Source organism: Crocodylus siamensis, chromosome 5 (assembly GCF_052110815.1).
Source record: "Crocodylus siamensis isolate JL-2025a chromosome 5, ASM5211081v1, whole genome shotgun sequence".
NCBI classification, from domain to species: Eukaryota; Metazoa; Chordata; order Crocodylia; family Crocodylidae; genus Crocodylus; species Crocodylus siamensis.
Window position 1 is genome coordinate 718,330 of NC_143399.1, and position 20,011 is coordinate 738,340.

Here is a 20,011-nt window from a genome sequence, read left to right on the forward strand (position 1 = left end):
TCCTGGGGAGGAAGATGTTTCCCGGCGTGCTCATCCACCCCCAGCCAGCTTTCTCCCTGTTTTGATATAAGTGACCGTGTGGGGTTGCTGCGACCTGCCCACCCTTCCTCGGCCTCTGATGTTTGGTGCGGCCCCGCTGCTCGCTTCCAGCTGGCCTCCCCGACCAGCACCCATCGGTTGGAGTCGATGCTTGCACAGCTCTGAAACTGAGTTTCACGCAGCCTGCATGGCAAATCCTTCCTTGGGTGTACGCGTCTCAGGCTTGGCTGGAGGTCTGCGTGCTCCGGGAGTGAATGTTTTCCCCCACTCTTGCCTGAAAACAAAGTGCTTTTTTTTGGGATGTGGAGGAGCTCTGCTTTGGGGCTTTTCCAAGCAGAATGTCATCTTTCTGCCCCAAGTCATTTCAGGCAGAGCCCTGTCTCTAGTACTGCACGAGTCTTTTTATTTTTTATAGTGGAAAAATGTTATCTTCTGCGCTCTCCCCATCTCAGAAAGGCCGCATGGTTTCGCCTTGTCAGCACTAGAGTAATTCACTTGCAAGGAAAGATGAAGCCCGGACAGTTTGGGCCCAAGAAGTGAAAGTTGTTGCACAAGGCGATGAGTAAATTGAATTGTTGAGCAACACAAGCTGTGAGAGGCGCTGCGCCCCCGTCCCGTGGAGAGCCCGTTGCTGGAGGAGCAGAAGAGGAGTCTCTTTATGGGCGCGCAGCCGGCACGGTCCTGGGGTCCCCACTTTGAGCCCGCTGGAAAGGCGGATAGCGATCGGGAAATGGGATTGCTCTGAAGTGGGCCTGGGCCCAGCCAGCCATCCTCTGCCCTGCCTTCAGTCGCTCAGCGCTTTCCCAGAAGCTGGTCTCTTGGACAGAGGTTTCCCAGGCTCACTCTTGTTCCAAAGGTAAATCTTTTTGAGAAACTCTGGATAAAATTGGTTCAATTATTCCTGGGCCCAGAGCCTCAGAGAGAGTATATGAGCAAATGTTTTAATAGAACCAGAAAAAAATTATGTGCAGTTTTCTCAAATAATAAATGACTTGGTTGTAAACACTTCAGCCTTGGCAGGTACATAATCCTTCACAGGGACCATGGCCACTTGAATTTGAAGGAAAAAAGGGAATCTTTCAGTTAAAAAAAATTGTATGCTAAGTATTTGCAGGATGTATCTTTTTCCTGCTGTATCTTGCTCTCCTAAGGGTTGCACATTCAAAGCGGGTTGAAATGTGCTGCTTGGACCTTCGCCTGGCTCTTCTCTGCTAGTTTTTGTCTCCCTTCGAGACTTGCCTAAATCTCCTCCCTGCAGAAAAAAATCAAGTGGGTCCATTTCACAGTCCGTGTAATTCACGTTGTGTTCCTACAGACCCACTGCTTAATATCTCACTTTGCCGTGCGCACAAGTGCGTTTCCATCGGCTGTCGTTGCTGTACATTTTGAGTCATCCATCAGTATGTAATAATAACTGACATACTCGGAGCCAGGACATGGGGGCTGGGGTTGGTTTGTACAATCTTAATGGATGGTTTCCTGGCTTTCAAAACTTTACTTTTCTTCTTTATTAACAAATCTACATTTCTGTTTGAGCACAATGTGCAGTCACATTCCCAAAACCAAGTCTCCGGGAATGTGTTTTATATAAAGAAATGCATCTGGGACCCTTCCTTGTGGATGTGGAGGGTTGCCAGAGGTTGGTGTTGCTCAATGAAATGTGTAGGGGGAAAGATTCATTACAATATTATAAATGCAAGCTGATCAAGTTTTCCAGGTTTTACTACCTGAGAGAGCCCAATTTCCTTCTGTTCTTTCTTTAAAAGTATTGATTTTTTTAAACATACAAAAATAAAATAAGTCCTCTGTGCATGCTGGCTGGGGAGGAGGTGTACAATGCAATACATAATTGCACTGTACTCTTCAAGGAGAGAAGTTTTGGACTCTGCTGTATTTGCCGTTTAATAAATTTACACTAGTTTACTTGCATCACAAAGTAAATAACAGAAAATCAAAAAGAACAAATCAACTGCAGAAATCCAATACAGACAAATCAACTCAGCTCACTGCATTGCAAAACAGTCAATCACACCGCAATCACCACCGGCATGAGCAGTAAATCAAAGTGTCGCTGGGAGAGATGAGCGGGGTGAATAAATACAGATATATGTAAATATAAACTTAACGGTAATAGATGTGATTAGAGACATTTCACTATGTGAAATCAATGTAAGCTAAGCAACCGCAACTGATAATTACTTGGTGCTAATGTCAGGACAGCGTCTCTGCCACTGACTCTGCGCATCGGCCATTGTCAAGTTTTCAGAGATTGGTTTTGGGCACTCGGAGACCGTTCAACACATTCATTGAAGTGCTGCTGTAGGATGGCATGAGGCGCCCACGCTCGGTGTGAGCTTTCTGGGGGAAAGCGTGTCCTGTTTCTCGGAGAACCCCGGTGGCCGAGCGATGTACAGAGACTGGTGGGTGCTTGTATCTTTTCCTCTTCCTCAACTCTGCTCTATGTCTGTTTTCCATGGCCAGGCTTGGCCTGCTTCTTTCCGATGGAGAGCTTGTGGAGGGACCTGTTTGTCTGAACAGTGCAGGCTCCCAGGGAGGCCCTTTGGACATGACAGCCATGCAGAAGATGATGACAGTGGCAGGCCACGCTTGTTCCATCAATTGTGAGTCTCACGGAGCCGTGTGCGTCCTGGGCGCCCTGAGCGCTGTAGCACTTGTTCGCTGAATGGCTGAACCAATGCGCTTTGGGTTCCCCAGCACTTTTCCAGCCACCCACTTTGCCCCTTGTCCTCCCCCTGATTCCTCCGTGTGTCCTGGTCAGAGGGTTGTGGCCACCTGTGCAGTCTGGCCGTCCATGCTGGGTGGGGGCCACCAGCGTGTCAAGTGGGCTTGCAGATGGCCGTGCCTCTCCTGATGTCACGGGCGGGTGCGAGTGCCTCTTGGGCAGCGCAGGGAAGCTGCAGCCGAGTGGCAGATGTTCCTCGTTGCCGTTCTCTGTGTTACGGACTCCTAGCGAAGCAGCCCAGGTTGTGCGTTTCACCAGTCCGGATCCAGTCTTGATGCTGGCAAGCAGGTGTTTGTCGGATGCCGCGGTTCCTGCCCGGATGCTTGCCCTCCTTACTCCCTGCTTCGGGCCTCTCTGGCTTGCCCTGAATGAAGATTTGAAGGGCAGCGCTGGATTGGGGAACGCTGCTTGATGCAACCAGCATCCCCTCGCCTCAGGCAGAGCCCTCACTACTCCCTGCGGGACAAGCTGGTGGAGCAAACGCTTGGGGAGGGAGGAGAGTTTAAACTGATCGTGGACGGACCAGGGGGAGGTTGTTTGAGCAAGGGATGGGGTCTCAGCTCTCGGCGCAGTCGGTGGGAAGCTGCCTTTAGCTGCAGGATGTCCTTTCCCTTGCAGGCAGAGTAGCTTGGGCCTGATGCTTGTCTCAGTCTGGGACATCCGTGCAGACATGCTGCCAGGATCGCCCTGGCCCCACACATCCCCCAGCAGGTCGCTCCGCAGGATACGGCGCCTGCGGTACCAGGAGAGCCTGTGGCTTGGCTGTTGGAAGGAGGCAGCAGGGGAGCGTGCTTTGCAAAGTGCCAGAGCCATGCCGGAGGAAGCTTTCCCTCTTCTGCTGTCCTGGGCTCTGCCGCGGAGCGGTTCCTGCCGAGCCCGGCTGTCTCTGGGCCTCGGACACTGGCTGGGAAGGGGCCGGTGGGGTCGGACTCCGGGCCCCCACTGTCCTCTCATCATCAGAGCACCGTCTTTCCCTTCCGCTGTTGCTGTCGGGAGGCAGTTCATGGCTCCTGAACCTCATTCCTCCGTTACTTAGAAACCTGCAATTTCCAGCCTAAATTTATTCATGGCTAGTTTGTCCTGGTCTGTTTTTGTGCCAGCGTTCACCCTGGCACTCGCGGAAAGCCCTCGCATCCCCTCTCGGCGCTGGTTTGGCAAGGCCGCGCAAGCTAAGCCGGCTTCGCCTCCCTCTGGGGCCAGGCTCTCCATAGTTCATAGTTTCATAGTTTCTAGGGTCAGAAGGGACCTGAGCAGATCATCTAGTCCGACCCCCTGCCATGGCAGGAAAGAGTACTGGGGTCAAATGACCCCAGCAAGGTGTTCATCCGACCTCCTCTTAAAGCCCCCAGGGTAGGAGCCAGCACCACTTCTCTTGGAAGTTGGTCCCAGACCCTAGCCGCCCTGACCGTGAAGTCGCACTTCCTGATATCTAGCCTAAACCTGCCCTCTGCCAGCTTGTGACTGTTACTCCTGGTCACTCCTGGCAGTGCTTGGGGGAACAGCGACTCCCCCAATGCCTGCTGGTCCCCCCCGACTAGTCTGTAACAGGCCACTAGATCCCCCTCAGCCTTCTCTTGTGAAGGCTGAACAGGTTCAGGTCCCGTAGCTTGTCCTCATAGGGCCTGCCCTGCTGCCCCCGATCATGCGTGTGGCCTCCTCTGGACCCTCTCCATGCTGTCCACATCCCTCCTGAAGTGCGGTGCCCAGAACTGGACGCAGTACTCCAGCTGTGGCCTGACCAGTGCCGCATAGAGGGGGAGGATCACCTCTTTGGACCTGCTCGAGATGCATCTGTGGATGCAGGACAAGGTGCGGTTGGCCTTCCTGACCGTATTCCCACACTGCCAGCCCATGTTCATCTTGGAGTCTATAATGACTCCAAGATCCCTTTGTTTCATAGTTTCTAGGGTCAGAAGGGACCTGAGTAGATCATCTAGTCTGACCCCCCCGCCATGGCAGAAAACAATAGAGGGGGAGGATCACCTCCTTGGCCCTGCTCGAGATGCATCTGTGGATGCACAACAAGGTGCGGTTGGCCTTCCTGACTGCCTCCCCAGACTGCCGGCCCACGTTCATCTTGGAGTCAGTGATGACCCCCAGATCCCTTTCTGCCTCCGTGTTGACAAGAGGGGAGTTCCCCAGCCTGTAGGTGTGGTGCCGGTTGTTCCTCCCGAGGTGCATCACCTTGCACTTGTCTGTGTTGAAACCCATCCTATTCTCATCCGCCCACCCTTGTAACCTGTCTAGGTCTGATTGTAGCCTGTTGCTTCCTTCCAGTGTGCCCATGTCCCCCCACATCTTAGTGTCATCAGCAAATTTGAACAGGGTGCTTTTTACCCCCTCGTCCAAATCGCTGATAAAGATGTTGAACAGTGCGGGCCCGAGGACCGAGCCCTGGGGGACCCCACAGCCCACGTCCTTCCAGGCTGAGAAGGACCCATTCACTACCACCCTCTGGGCGCGGCCCTCCAGCCAGTTGGCGACCCATTTGACTGTGTGGGTGTCTACACCACAGCCCCCCAGTTTCTTAATGAGAACGGGGTGAGAGACAGTGTCAAAAGCCTTCCGGACGTCCAGGAAGACGATGTCCACTGCTACGCCTGCGTCTAACGATCTGGTGATCTGATCGTAAAAGGCCGCCAGGTTGGTCTGACAGGACCTGCCACTGATGAACCCGTGTCGGTTGCCCCTAAGCATGCAGTCCCCTGCTGGCCCCTCCTGGATGTGTGCCAGCATAATTTTTTCATAGTTTCATAGTAGCTAGAGTCGGAAGGGACCTAGGTAGATCATCTAGTCCGACCCCCTGCCTTGGCAGGAAAGAGCACCGGGGTCAGATGACCCCGGCAAGGTGCTCATCTAACTTCCTTTTAAAAATCCCCAGGCTAGGAGCCTGCACCACTTCCCCTGGAAGCCGGTTCCAGGCCCTAGCCACACTGACTGTGAAGTAGCGCCTCCTGATATCTAATCTAAACCTACCCTCCGCCAGCTTGTGACCGTTATTCCTGGTCACTCCTGGCAGCGCATGGGGGAACAGGGACTCCCCCAATACCTGCTGATCCCCCCTGACCAGTTTGTAGCAGGCCACAAGGTCCCCCCTTAACCTTCTCTTGTGGAGGCTAAACAGGTTCAGGTCCCGTAGCCTCTCCTCATAAGGCCTGCCCTGCTGACCCCTGATCATACGAGTGGCCTCCTCTGGACTCTTTCCATATCGTCCACGTCCCTCCTGCAGTGTGGCGCCCAGAACTGGACGCAGGACTCCAGCTGCGGCCTGACCAGTGCCGCATAGAGGGGGAGGATCACCTCCCTGGACCTGCTCGAGATGCATCTGTGGATGCATGACAGGGTACGGTTGGCCTTCTTGACTGCCTCCCCACACTGCCGGCCCATGTTCATCGTGGAGTCAGTGACGACTCCAAGATCCTTTTCCGTCTCCGTGCTGGCAAGAGGGGAGTTCCCCAACCTGTAAGTGTGGTGCCGGTTCTTCCTCCCCATGTGCAACACCTTGCACTTATCAGTGTTAAACCCCATCCTATTTTCATCCGCCCACCGTTGCAACCTGTCAAGGTCAGCTTGTAGCCTATTGCACCCTTCTAGTGCACCCACATCCCCCCACATCTTAGTGTCATCAGCAAACTTGAACAGGGTGCTTTCTACCCCGTCATCTCGAACAGCTTGCCTAGGATCGAGGTAAGACTAACCAGGCTATAGTTTCCCGGGTCCTCCTTCTTGCCTTTTTGAAGATGGGGACCATGTTGGCCCTCTTCCAGTCCTCCGGTACCTCACCAGAGCATGACGAGTGCTCATAAAGTTGTGCCAGGGGACTTGCAATGACCTCAGCCAGTTCCTTTACAACTCTAGGGTGGAGATCATCCGGGCCGGCTGACTTGAATATGTCCAGCCCCTCCAGAAGCTCCTTAACTAAATCCTCGCTAACCCGTGGCCCAGGTGTGCCTCCTCCGCTTCTCTGCACCTGCTCCCGTGTCTGTCCTGAGCACGGGTTAACCCAGAGTTGGACGCAGGGTTTTGGCTAAGATCTTGCCAGTGCCTCATACTTGGAGTGATGATCACGGGCTGGTTTTAATGTGCATGTGCGCACGTGTGTGCATGTGTACGTAAAGTCGTAATGTTTTGAGAAATAAGAGCACATGTGCCCCAAGCTGTCCCAGCCAAGCAAAGCAGTATGCATCTTGCACAAATCCCTACCCTGCGAAGTGCTGCAATATCCTGGAAGACGGTATCTGTCTAAAAAAAATATGGACATTATGTTCAAACCAGATAACTAATTACATCGACCTGCAGCTTAGTCATATCAGTCCAGAAAACAAAGCCATATTTCATGAAACTTCCTGTATTGATCACCAAGCCGGTACATTATTTTTCCATTTTTGCTGAGTCACTCAGGCCTGAATGTCACTTTGGTTTCTGCGCCGACTTCCAATTTTAGTTCTTGGTCTCTTCCCAAACGCGCGCCAGGCCGTGCAAGTCCTGCGATGCGTGGAGACGTGCAGAGCATTGCACAGACCCAAGCCTGACATCAAACGGGCTCATAATCGTGCGTTAACAAGAACAGCCATTAATATGCTGGTTAGAGTCTAAAAGTTCCCAGTCTGGCAGTTCGTGCCGCTGTGCTGTCTCCCGTTTGTAGGCTTGGTTTTCTGCGCTGTTCTGTAGCATGCAATGATATGAACACAGAATAAACTTGGAAATGTTTCACTTACAAAATAATGCAACTTAGAGAACAAAAATCATTTAAATTGACCTGGAGGGTAAAAATCGTTTCCACTTTGTGGCCCGTGCACGTTGGTGCTGGGCAGGGTGGCCTGCCTTGCCCTCCCAAGCAGCCTGGTGGGGAAGAGGAAAGCTCGCGTGTTCCTGGTGCGCCTGTTCGCAGTGATTTGACTGTACTTGTTAATGCCGGTTGTAGTAGAAACGCTGTTGATCTGTCCTTTGAGAGAGCTCGGTGCCCGTGCTCTTACAGACCCATTGCTTCTCTGTCCTCACTTTGCGCTGTGGTTGTCTTTCAGGCAAGCCAACCTTTATGAAAGCCCCCGAAGATCAGATTGGGATTTCTGGAGGCGTAGCCTCGTTTGTGTGCCAGGCAACCGGAGAGCCCAAACCTCGCATCACATGGATGAAGAAAGGGAAGAAGGTCAGCTCCCAGCGCTTCGAGGTAACTGCAGCTATCAGGAGCCTGCTCTGAAGCTGGCTGGACAAGCATTACGGTCTTGGGCGTCTTCAGTCACTGTGTGGGAGGGCAAAGGAAAGGGTTTTCTTCCTTCAGCAGCTCCAGCCTTGCAGCAAACACGGCCCTGGGTAAGCCCGTTTTTTGGCCAGATGCACCGAGTTCCCATCCTGGGTGGGAGCGCAGTTCAGCCCTGGGCACCTCAGAGCCAGAGACAGAGCAAGTGGGGCATAACGAGCAGCACTGGTGCAGGTGGGTGAGGTCTGCTCCGCTCCTGCCCGGCTGAGCCTGGTGCCCTGCCATGAGATGCTCCTGCTAGCCCGGGCCCTCAGTAGTTAGCGGTAGGACGGAGGCATTGTGCAGGGAGAATTGGGTGTCCCTGGAGAGCTGAACTCGGGGAGGAAGGGCAAGCAGGGTTGCCAGCTCTGAAATGCTTGCAGGGAAGGGACCGTGGTTTGGGTGGGGGGTGGTTACAACGTGCTCTGTTTGGTTAACGTTTATCAAGCAACGGGGGTTTGAGTGCCTTCCCCAGCCCTGCCCTGGCTCCTGTCGTGGACCGCCAGCCCTGTCCCTCCATCCCTGGGAACCTGACCCTTTTTCCTAACCCCTTTCCTCAAACCTTTCCTCTTCTGATGCTTTTGCTCTTGCTGGATCTGGGGCGACTCCCTGACCAGGGACTATTGATTTAATCCCTGATTTTAATCATGATTTTAAATCGGCCAGCAGGAAATGGTGATTTAAATAATCAATGTCAATCTTGTTTTGCATTCCTAACCAGAGGCTGATTTGCAGCTAAAGCCACATCTGCGCTGAAGCTTACTGGGTCCAGCGAGGGAGCCCACAAGCACATTGTGCTGTCTCCTAAGCCAGAAGCAAGGCAGCCACATCTGGATGGCACTGTGACCAGGCCAGCCAGCACTGGGACATGCTAATTAGCCATGTCACACAATCAGTCTAATCAGCCTGCCCAAAGAGCGGCACAGATGGGACTGCCCTGAATCTTGTTTAGGGCAGAGCCTCTTGAGCACTTTGAGCCGGAGGGCAGCACTGTCGGGCACAGTCTGGTTCCTGCACAGATGTGTCCCAACTCTGGCCTTTACGCTAAACATGTTGCTGCTTTTGCCAATGAGGAGGGATAGGCTAGCTCTGTGTGCCTGTTGCTTTAAGGAGCTGTATAGGGCAATAGGCATTTATTCAGTCTTAATTTTTCATGTTCATTAGATTAGAATATGGTGGATAAAGCATTTTTTTGCTGTATGATTGATTGTTAATTTCTTTCTTTCCTTGTGACTTGTGTCAAGTCGGAAATTAAAATGTAATTAAAATGCACAAAAACATTTAAAAATAATAGCTAAATAAAACCACCTTATGTGCCACATCTGTAAGAAAAGATGTTTATCAAAACATGTTTTGCATTGAAAATCGATTTATTAAACAGAGGAAATAGTGAGCAAATCAAAGGGATGGTTCCTGTTTCTCATGTCATGCAGGGTTTTGGAGCTGGTAGAACTCATCCTCTTGCACCTAGCTTTTATTCATGGCCTGGATGAGAAGCCTTCATGTTGTTTGTCATCGCCAAGAATGTGAAACTCATTACCAGTTTTTTAACTATTCATTAACTAATACTCGACCTGAATTGACTGTGAATGGACTTGAATGAGGGGCATGTACTCTGTACTCAGGAGAGAGACCGCTGCAGTCAAAAGTTTGATGCATCGCTGGAGCAAGCTCTGGTCTTGCCTGTGACTTCCACCCCTGCAGTGGGTCAACTTTGTTTAAAACTTTAACACCAAAAAATATATGACTTAACCTTTTAATTACACAATTTCTGTAGATTAGACTTAGACCTTAATATATGTTGTCATCATTTTAAATTTAATTTTAAATGGCTTTATTTTTGAAAAGAAAAAAATATTTCATTCAAATTCGTAGATTCATAGATGCTAGGGTTGGCAGGGATCTCAACAGATCATCAAGTCCGATCCCCTGCCCCGGGCAGGAAAGAGCACTGGGGTCGCATGACCCCAGCCATATGAACCTGATTTTTTTTTTTAAACATTTTAAATCAATTTTTATTCCCTTTCCCCCATCTCATCTGCTACTCTCTGGCACCTGAATTGGCTTTTCTGGGTTGTTCACTTTGGGCATAAGAGATTGCTTGTGAATATCTTTCAGATTTGCCCTTTTGTCTTTCCTGTTGGCCCCCACTTCTGCCTCCAGTGGGTTCTGCGAGGGCGGGTGGCAGTCGTTCCTTCCTCCCCGCGTGCACCTAGCGCAACACGACATGCAGCTCCGCATACAGGAGTGAGGGCAGGTCGCTCACTGCCCAGACTTGACATGGGCTTTTTGAGACCCCCAAATAACGGAGCTGCTTCCCTGTGTCTCCCAACGAGGCCATGCAGCGCGGAGGAGGCGAGGCCCAGTCCTGCTGCCCACCTTGCCTTAGTTGTTCCAGCTCTTGCTTTGCTTGGAAATCGAGCGGGATGCAGTGGGTATTGACTCAGGCAGTTTGCACGTCTGCCATTAAGCTCCCTTACAGTGTGCCAGTGGTGGCTAGCTAGGTCCCTTTTCCTCCACGGGAAGGAGTTAGGTTAAAGCTGCCTCCGCCTTAGCAGGATGGGAAGACAGTGATTTGCTGCAGGACTTGGTGTTTTACACTGGAGGAGGCGCCGCGATGGTGTCATTGTTGGTAGCACAGCTGTTCTGGAGGACCTGGTCCTGAAAGGTGCTAAGCACCCTCGGCTTCTGTTATCGTTAGCAGCAACAGACAACGCTCTTAATTAGTTAATGGCTCCGTTGTAATCCACAGGCGCTTAGAGCCCTGCTCTTAAATTTGATCAAGGTGAAAGTTGGAACTAAATTGCCATCAGTGCGATTAGTAAAGCCATTAGAGCAAATATGGCTTAAGTCAGAAGATCCACATCTTTATTAGCAGGCTGATACTTCATCAAGGTTTATTGATTCATAAAGAACATTATTGGGTCTCCATTTGTTCTGGGGCTCGTCAGAGGGCAGATACGTTCCTAAATCTGCTTTTTCTTGTTTCTCTGCATGTGATACCCCTGTTCTGCCAGGTGGGGTTTCACCGCCCGGATCCGACGGGTGGGTTTTAGCCCCAGCTTGCTTTGACTTTCTGTCTCTGTTACAGTGAGTGTCAATGAAGAACTGTTTTCTTTTCCACACCAAGGTTATTGAATTTGATGATGGATCGGGATCAGTTCTCCGGATTCAGCCGCTACGTGTTCACCGAGATGAAGCCATCTATGAGTGCACAGCGACCAACAGTGTTGGGGAGATAAACACGAGTGCCAAATTAACAGTGTTAGAAGGTAGGTGGAATCGGTCTCCTGTCTGCAGAGTGTGCCAGCACCCAGGGTCCTGGTTCAGCTCTGCAAGGCCGTGCTGCCTCAGTACCCTTCACCACCATTTCTTTCAGTGACCAAACTTGTTATCCCTCCGGTGGTTTGCGAGGAGGAAAGAAGGCGCTTTAGATTCTGAGCTTCACTTTGAAATGCATGTTCTGCCTTGTGTGATCAAGGTGTCATGCTAACAGCTTCAAGAGTCCAGCTAAAGAGACACCTGGGTGCCCCCTTCCTTATCTTTCTCTGATTTTATGCAGTGCACATTTCCTGGGTTATCTAGAAACTGTATCTGACAGATCAAGGAGCCTTAATCTATGTTTCTTTCTCTGCTGGATTAAATTGCCACTGTTCACACATGGGTTTGCAGGTCACACTTCAGCTTTTGCAGTCAGTATTGGAATTCAGCTGGTTTGACTTCCATTGTCGTCGCAATTTCCCAGTCTCTTTCTCCTGCTTTCGGAGGACTTTGCTGGCTAGTGAAGAGCAGTGTTGGTGTTTAATCCTTGCCTGCTGTATAATGTGGCATTATCCAGGTGCTGTGCTCTTCAGCTTTTAAAAAGCTTTTACATGTATGCCATGTAAGGACTGTGTCTTAAACATGGTCTGCTTCTGTCCACTTAATTACTGAATTATTAGATTGTCATAATCATCGCCCACTTTTGTCAAAGTTAGCTGTAAATTTGAGTGTATAAAATATATTAGTGGTTGCTTACGTACAGTCTCCAAGTGCTCTGAGAAGCTGAGAGGCAGGGCACTCACTGACAGGAATTTTCTTTGCATTTGTCTATGATAAAAAGGGAAAATCTGTTTTCAAACAAAGGCTTAAGCAGATTGCTTGGTTTGTGTAAACTGTGGGCTCAAGTACTGAATAACGAAAACCTGGAGCGAGGAGGGGATGGTGGCAGTGAAAACTAGATCACAGAATTCATCCGGAGCTCTTGGCTTGTACCTCATCACCAGGCTTGCCGGAGAGGGAGAGGTGTCCAGTGGCGTGAGCAGTAGCCAGGTACGAGGAGACCGGCAGAACCTGTGCAAGCCAGGTGGTCTCCTGGCCACAGTTCCCCTCTTTATAACATGGGGGTGGTAGCACTCCCCTGTCTTCCAAGAGTGAGAGGGAAAATCCCCAAACAACGATGCTGGTGCCCTGAAACGCCCATGGCCGGCTCCCTCTTCGGTGGGATGGGTGTGCTTTTCCTGGCGAAGGAGCTGGCAGGAGGGGCATCTGGCCATTTCGGCACAGCGAGGTGGAAAATAGTTTGTAGTAGATGACCCTGCCTGCTTCTCCACATGAGCCCGGGATGTATAGAGCCCGGGAGTCTTTTCTCCACCCTTTGGAAGACCGGAATTTAAACTGCACAACTGGGTTTTTGCTGCTACCGCTTTGCAGGGGTTGTGAATAGGGAGTTGAAGACTTGGGCAGAGCGCTACAGCTGCGTTTGTCTGCAGTTGCCTTCAGAGAGAGACGCTCGTGGAGCTAGTGATACGGTTATTGTTCGAGGCTGTGATACAGTTCAGAGCACCGAGCACTGCTGTGTCCTGCCCATGGAGCTCGTGGTGCAGGGTCAGGAGAAGACGAAGCAAGTGAAATGCCAGATAAATGGGGAGTGCCGGGCAAAGGGTAACACCCATGAGCAGAGATGGGTGGTTGGCCGTGCTCATCTATAGAAGGCAGAGCGCAGCGTAGATTTGCACCTCATAGACTAAATAAAACAGAGAGCGATATTGTCTGTCTTTCGTGTGTATGTATGTATACATATATACTCATGTATGTATACATATGTCTATATGCACGCACACATGCATATACATGTATACACACACATATATATTATATATATAATTTTACTCGTATACAAGTAAAAGTTGCTAGGCATATATATAAAATATAGGTCTTGGGTAGTAAGTAAAAGTTGCAAGGTGTGTGTGTGTGTGGATATATAGGGCCAGCAACTTTTACTTACTACTCAAGACCCACAGACCGGGCAGCCTGATGCTGTGGTGTTGGCACCATCCTGGCGGGAGTTGTTGGCTCCGTCCTATTCCCACGTGCCCCCGGAGCTGCCAGCGACTTGACGCTGCCGCGCAGTTCTTCAAGGACCTGGGCCATTGACAAGTGTTCGGCGAATGCCACGGGCGCTACCCCGGGGTCACCTCTCTGCGCCGGCGCCCCGAGGGCGGATTGCAAGCTGTGAAGGACACGACCCGTGACGAGGGCGCTGCTGCTGCCCCCACTGCGCTCTCCCGCTTTGTCTACACATGCAGCTCTTGCAGACAAATGGCACTGTCATGGGCACGCGTATGGACCCCCAGTATGCTAATGCATTTATGATGGACCTTGAAGTCCGTTTGCTCTGCAGCTTCCCTCTCGTCCCTCGATATACCTAAGGTACAGCTCCCAGCTTGAACACCTTTGGCACATTGTGGATGACCTTAGGTCCCACAAAACCAGGCTTTTCCTTCTTGAGCTGCTATGAGGGGACATTCATAGTTATCTCTGTCACGCAGCTCATGTGGCTGTCTGCAGTCTGGGCACCCACTGTGTCTTCTCCTCCATTGCACATGAGAGTCACGGAGCCCGTAGGAGTCTCTTCTACAAAACAAAAATAATGTCTGTTTGCTCTTAGCTGAGAGAAGCAGGGAAATGGCATCCCGGAAGAAAAATGTGCAGAAGGGTCTGCGAGGAGGATGGTTTGGCATGGAACAGCTCTCCTGGCCCTGTCTGCACGCATGCGTGCACGTGTGTGGGCACTTGTGTGCTTGCCGGCAAAGTTAGGAGCTTTCCAGCCCTGGTGGAGGAGGCCGGGGACCTGCCCTCTGCATTGCCTGGGCCCAAGGGAGCAGGCAGGCTCTGGTTGTTGACAGCCAGTGCACAGCTCATGGTGCCTGGGGCAAAGACTGACAGCTCTTCTTCCCTCTGAGACTTCTCTACGTCCCCATTTGCCGGCCGTGTCCTTGCCCTTCTGCCCTCAGTGCCCCTCCGTTTTAGACGCCTTCCCCCACTGCAACGAGCGTGTGTCGCAGGAGCTGCGTCTGCCTGCGGGAGCCGACCTTTCCATGGGACCCGCTCCTCTCTGCTCGGGTGGTGTCGAGAGGGATGCTGCGTGTCGAGGCCGCGTTCCCCAGCCGCCCCGAGAGCACTGCAAGGCCCAGACTCTTCCTCCTCCTCCTCCTCCTCCACTTCCTCTGCTGCTTCTTCCCCAACCAGATCTCCACCCAGCTGCTCGGAAGCAGCTTGTTTTCATTAAACCCTTGTTTTTTCAGGGTTATCAGTGGGGTTTAGTGTTTTTGCCTGATGGCAGGGGTTAAAGTAACTTATAATTGCTGTCAGGTGGAAATGCTTAGTGGTGCAGACCTACCGCCTTCCCTTTCAAGGACTTGACTAATGCAAAGATCCCTGGTGCAAGCAGAGCTCTGTCTATCATAAACGCTCTCATGGTCACATGCTGCTAAATACACAGCACTTATTGATTTTACATTAAAATCCTTTGTAACGATAACTTTCAGTGCTTCTTTACAATCTGATCTTTCGAACCCAAACCTTAGCATGGAAGCCAGAAGTTCACAAACGCGCCGTCAGGGTTTTAGCTGGCTGCTATGATGTCCGTGTAGCAGACTAATCTGGAGCTTTGTTTGATTTAGGTTTCTGCTGCGTGTTGTGGCTCAGTGGCATATTGCTCCTGATTGCTAACGTACTGTGTTCGGCCAGAGCCTCGTCTCTTCCCCTCAGAGCCAGGAACCTCTCGGGAGCGCGCGTTCGGTAGCCGTTTGCTTCCTGCCGCATCCTTCGTTCCCTCCTTCCATATCTCTGTTTTTCTCCTCCGAACGCACAAATCCCGTTTGTGAGCAGAGCTGCATGCACTTCGTGTAATTGAAAATTATTTCTCCTGTTGATAGGGGAAGAGGTAGACATGTGAACACCTCTCCTTCTCTTTTCTCCTGGGCAGCTGATAAGCTGAATTATGTATGAGTCATATTGAACATTTCTGTCTTTTTCAATTATGACCCGAAGCAGCGCAGAAGTACTCTCTCGCCGGCCTGGCAGAAGGGTGAGAGCAAAGCGAGCCGGGGCGGGTTGGAATCAATAAGCTGACACGTGTTCCCAGGAAGGCTTCGGGGACCGTCAGTGGCGCTCTGCGTCACAAATTAATAAATATATTATTGGGTTGTAATGCTCAGCATTACATCAAGCATTACAGGTCTTCCTAAGCAGGTGATTATGTGAAATGTAAGTAGGGAGGATGTGCCGTGTGGGAAGAGTTTGGCAGCCTTTCCTGGGCGGAAGCAAGCTGCGTGCTGGAGTCTCCGTGCAAATGCTCTCCAGCAAAGCCCTCGCGTGCACAACAGCGTGGCGCGGAGGTCATCACGTCCTCCTTCCATCTCGTGTACCCGGCAGCCTGCATCCTGGTAGCAGTTGCTTACCGATTTCATCCCACAGTGGTAGGGGGAAAGCGAAGCAGGGTCCTTCATCAGCTAGCCATTGGTCCTGACGGGAAAGTGAGGTGCTCTACCATCTGTCCTTGCTCCCAAGAACTTGGGACCAGGACAGTCCATTGTAATTTGGATTCACAGCCTTGATTGGGGTGGCAGGCCCTCTCCAGCCCCCGATCACGCTGCAGCGCAGGGCGTGCTGTGCCGTATCAGGACAGCGCTGGATGCGTGTGCTTAGGGCTCTTGTCTTTGTGGGAAGTGGCTTAAATGGAAGCCACGGTCCATTCCCAGCATGTGTTCACACATGTCTCTGGTGCTCTTCATCCCAGACTAATCATCAAGCCTTTTCTGAACTGATGGACCTCCTTGCATACCGCTGCGACGCTCCTGCCACCCGAAAGCAGGTCCCGCTAAGGAAGAGAAGCAAGGCAGTTGCGGAGGGACTCCTCACCCCATTGCCTTTAGTGCCCAGCTAACCCAGCAGGATAATTTTGCTTGATGGGATTTTGCTGCCAGGCATCCAGGGAGCTCTGGGGCTGTAATGGAGCCCTAGATCCTCGCCGCACCGCAGGGCCCGTGGCATTAGGGTGGGAAGCACCTCCGTCTCCATGCAATTCGCTGATTAGCGAACCATGTCATGAGTTTAATTTCTCTCGCCATCTGCCAGCTCCAGCCCAGTTCCTGGAGTTACCCTGTTTGAAGCACTATAAATGATAAACATTTGACTGTTACAAATGATTTCTGCAGAGAGCTGGATCTCCAAAGGCCTGAAACAATATGTCCTCGTTGTAAACACTCATCTAACAGTGGTTTTGCCATTGCAATGGTAAACAAAAGTTAGCTGTGTTTAATCCTTATTTATGCTTGGGTAGTTACAAAAGGATCAGTAGGAACGTTGTAGTTTGGCTCCTGCTTGTCTCGTTTGCCTTTCCATTTCCTTGCCAAGAAAAATGTCTCAGTAACTGTTATAAAATCAGAGTAATTAGGGGAGAGAAGTTGGTTCCATTTAAAAACATCTCTTGCTGTATACGTGGCTGAATATAGCAGCCCTGATGTGCTTGCTGCAACTCATTTTAAATGCAAGGAAAGTGCTTTGCTTTGATAGAAGTTCGAATTAGAAATGCTTTGCTTGTCTACCTGGCCAATGTAGCACTGCTGCCTCCTGGATGAGATCCAGGCTTGTTGCCTGGCTTAGTTTTATTTGGCCCCCTCTCATGGGAGACCACGCCGTGATCTCGTAGACTCTGCTCTTGTTCCTCACTCGAGTTCATCGTGTTGTGCTCGAGATTGACGTGGTCCTTTGACTCGTTATGAGATACTGGGTTAAGGGCCCTCTGTAATCACTGCACCGCTGAGTCTTGCGGCGCGGTGAGCTGCTCAACTCCATCGCTTGGGGGAGCACGCGAAGATGACCGTGATGGGGTTAGAAACGGAGCCCCCCAGAAGCCTGGTCTGTTTCGTGGGTGACAGTGAACTGCACGTTTGTAATAAAAAGACAAATTGAGATAATTGGCAGTGGAGGGTCCAGTTCTGAGGCTGGGAGGCTTAGTTCATTGCTCAGACTTGAGACTTGTGCTGGCGAGGCACGTGCTTTGCTCCTAAGCAGTGGATTGCCTCGCGGTGCTCTGGCAGGTGGAAATAGGAGTTGTGCTGATGGCCGAGTTTCTCTGGCTCCTCATCTGCTAAAATGATGTCTGCAAGGAGGGGTCTTGAAGACGAGGGAGTGCACGGTTTCTTGATATTCTGATCGCTGCGAATCACGCCAGCATGGGAGGGCACTGAGACCTGGCTTTCAGTCAACAGCCAATTTGTGCTTAGCGCTTAAGTAATTTTTGTATTGCATTGGTAAAAGGAGTGTGTTGTATCCCGTGTGCCTCTGAACAGCCGGACACTCCAGGCTCTCCGAGAGGGTTGCGTTTCAGTGATCCTGGTCTGGTATCTGCAAAGCACAGCTATCTCAGTTTGGCACCTGGACTCTGAGCTCCCTGTTCCTCCGTCAGATTAACTGAGAAGTATGGTGGTGCTTTAACAGTGTTTTTTAATGATGATGGTTTTCCTGGCTGCAAACGAGACAATTTAGCAGTAATTTTCTCATCTGAAGAAAGTTTAGTGTTGTCAATCTCCCCTCCAAACATGAGAGTCAGCAGATCTGTAGCATTACGAGACCCAAACGTCATCATTTCCCTCCCTGATCTCTGTTTAAATGATTAACTAATGGTACATGACTATATAATGGATCTGCAATGGCCGGTTCCATCAGAAGACTGCCACATACTGAAGTTATCAGCCAGGATCATTCCACTAAGTTTATGAGGCAAGAAACACAGCCTTCGAGAAGTATGAAATGCAATCTCACATAATTAATACCTGCTGAATCCCTGGAGAATTTTGCCTTGCTATGCAGATCGTGAGGCCAAGAAGACGTCGACCTCTTTACTTTTAAGAACTCTTCTTTTCCGTCCTGAGCATCTGCTCCCCGCCAGCACTCTCCTCGCTTGCCCCGGCAGTGGGATCAGCCACGGGGCAGATAGGTTTGCAAGTGCAGTTACCTGCGGAAAAGTGACTGTTCAAGTTCACCCTCTTGCTTTCAGCAATTCACTTGTGTGAATCCTGAGCCCTATAAGCACCGACTTCAACGACAAAAAACCACTTTCAGCTTCTTTTTCTCTTTTTTTTGAACTTTCATTATCTCTGCAGAGCCAATACAAAGAAGAGGGTTGCGACCTGGATTATATTCTGCCTTCAACCCAATTGCTTGCTAAATCCCGTACAGTTGCAGCTGGGAGCATGTGAATCGCCATCACCAGTCAGACATGAATCGCACAAGGGATCTTTGGTGGTGTGACTGCGCCTCCTTGGCATCTACATAAATGACAATACTTTTCAGGCTTCCTAAACTCTTGGTGTCAGATTCATCTTGTGCTGAATTCCAAGGACAAATTCCATATTACGCAGAGATAAAAATTAAATCCTTTTATTAGTTTTACATATTCTGCCTTCCAGTTTCAGGGGATATCCCCTCGTTCCTGTGCTACAGGAAAGATGAATGAGGTGGTTAAAGGCACCTTCTTTGTACTATTCGTTATTTTTATATACTTTTTTATCATGCATCCATCCTATCTTAGGTTAAATAGCTCAGTTTTCTCAGTATCTCTCTTCCTACGCTAGCTTTTCCTTTGACTCTTGCCATTCTGTGATGGCAACTTTGATCTTCCTTTATTTACGCAAAATCCCCTTTTGGGATATTGCAACCAAAACTGAACACATTATCCCAGGTAAGTCGCACTGTGTATTTATATAGCAGCAGCATGATATTTTCAGGTTTTCTCCTTCTCATTATGCATGGTAACATCCTTTCCTGTTTTCAACTTCTGCTGCTGCTGCTGCACAGAGGTCTTCACTGAACTGTCTACAGTCATGCCATTTATTTTCCTCAGGGGTTACAGTTAATTTAGAGCTCAGTAAGTTGCATCAGTCGTTCAAATTATTCCTCCCAGTGCACGTTACCTTGCACTCGTCAGTGTGGAATTTCATCTGCCATCGTGTCGCTCGTTCAGCTAGCTTTGTCACCCCTTTGAAGTTCCTCATGCTCTTCTCTAGCCTTGACACTAAGCCAAATAATTTTGTGTCTTCTGTGAATGTTGCTTTCTCACTACTTGCCCCTTTTTCCATATCATTAATAAAGATACTAACAGCCCTGAGCCTCGGGCAGAACCTTCTGGCAACCGCTGTTAATTTTTTTTATGGCGGTGAGTTATCCCTTTGCTCGTTTCACATCTTTTCTCCGGTTCCTGATCCATGACAGTAGCTCGCTTCTGCCCCGTGATGACTTGAAATCTCATTAGAGGTTGGGAGGGGGCCGACGGCAGTCGTGTCTCCGGCAGCCCCAGTTGGGGAGCACGCTTTTGTGAGCACGCTTTGCCTCATTGTGCCCAGGTCCTTGATTAAAATGTCTTTTACAGCGCGGTGCATCTTGTGACTGGCCTTTGAGGAGCTCCTTGAGGAAGGGAGCTGAGGGGCAAAGGAGTGGGAGCATCGTGGCGCCGTTAGCAAGTGCCGGCGGGCGGCCAGGGCCCAGCTTGGCGCTCGGGTCGTCGGCACCGGGAAAGAAACGCTGCTGCTTGCGGCCTCACGCCCGTTGTTCTGGAAGTCATCCTGAGAAATGGGCATCACAGTCTGCCCGGCCGACTCAGTCACCCGTTTAACAGCTGAATGGAGATTTAAAAAAAAAAAAATGTAATTCTACTTAAAAGTAGC

At 50.5% G+C, this 20,011-nt stretch overlaps 1 protein-coding gene across 4 annotated transcripts in view; it reads left to right on the forward strand.

The window, feature by feature from the left end:
• The window catches only part of PTPRF (protein tyrosine phosphatase receptor type F), a 422,531-nt gene that overhangs the window by 212,139 nt on the left and 190,381 nt on the right, over positions 1-20,011 (forward strand). For all 4 annotated transcript variants that reach the window (XM_090047886.1, XM_090047883.1, XM_090047885.1 and 1 more), the window contains 2 exons: positions 7,807-7,952; positions 11,152-11,293. In XM_090047886.1, coding sequence (XP_089904012.1) covers positions 7,807-7,952; positions 11,152-11,293 — 288 coding nt within the window. The remainder of the gene's footprint in view (positions 1-7,806; positions 7,953-11,151; positions 11,294-20,011) is intronic.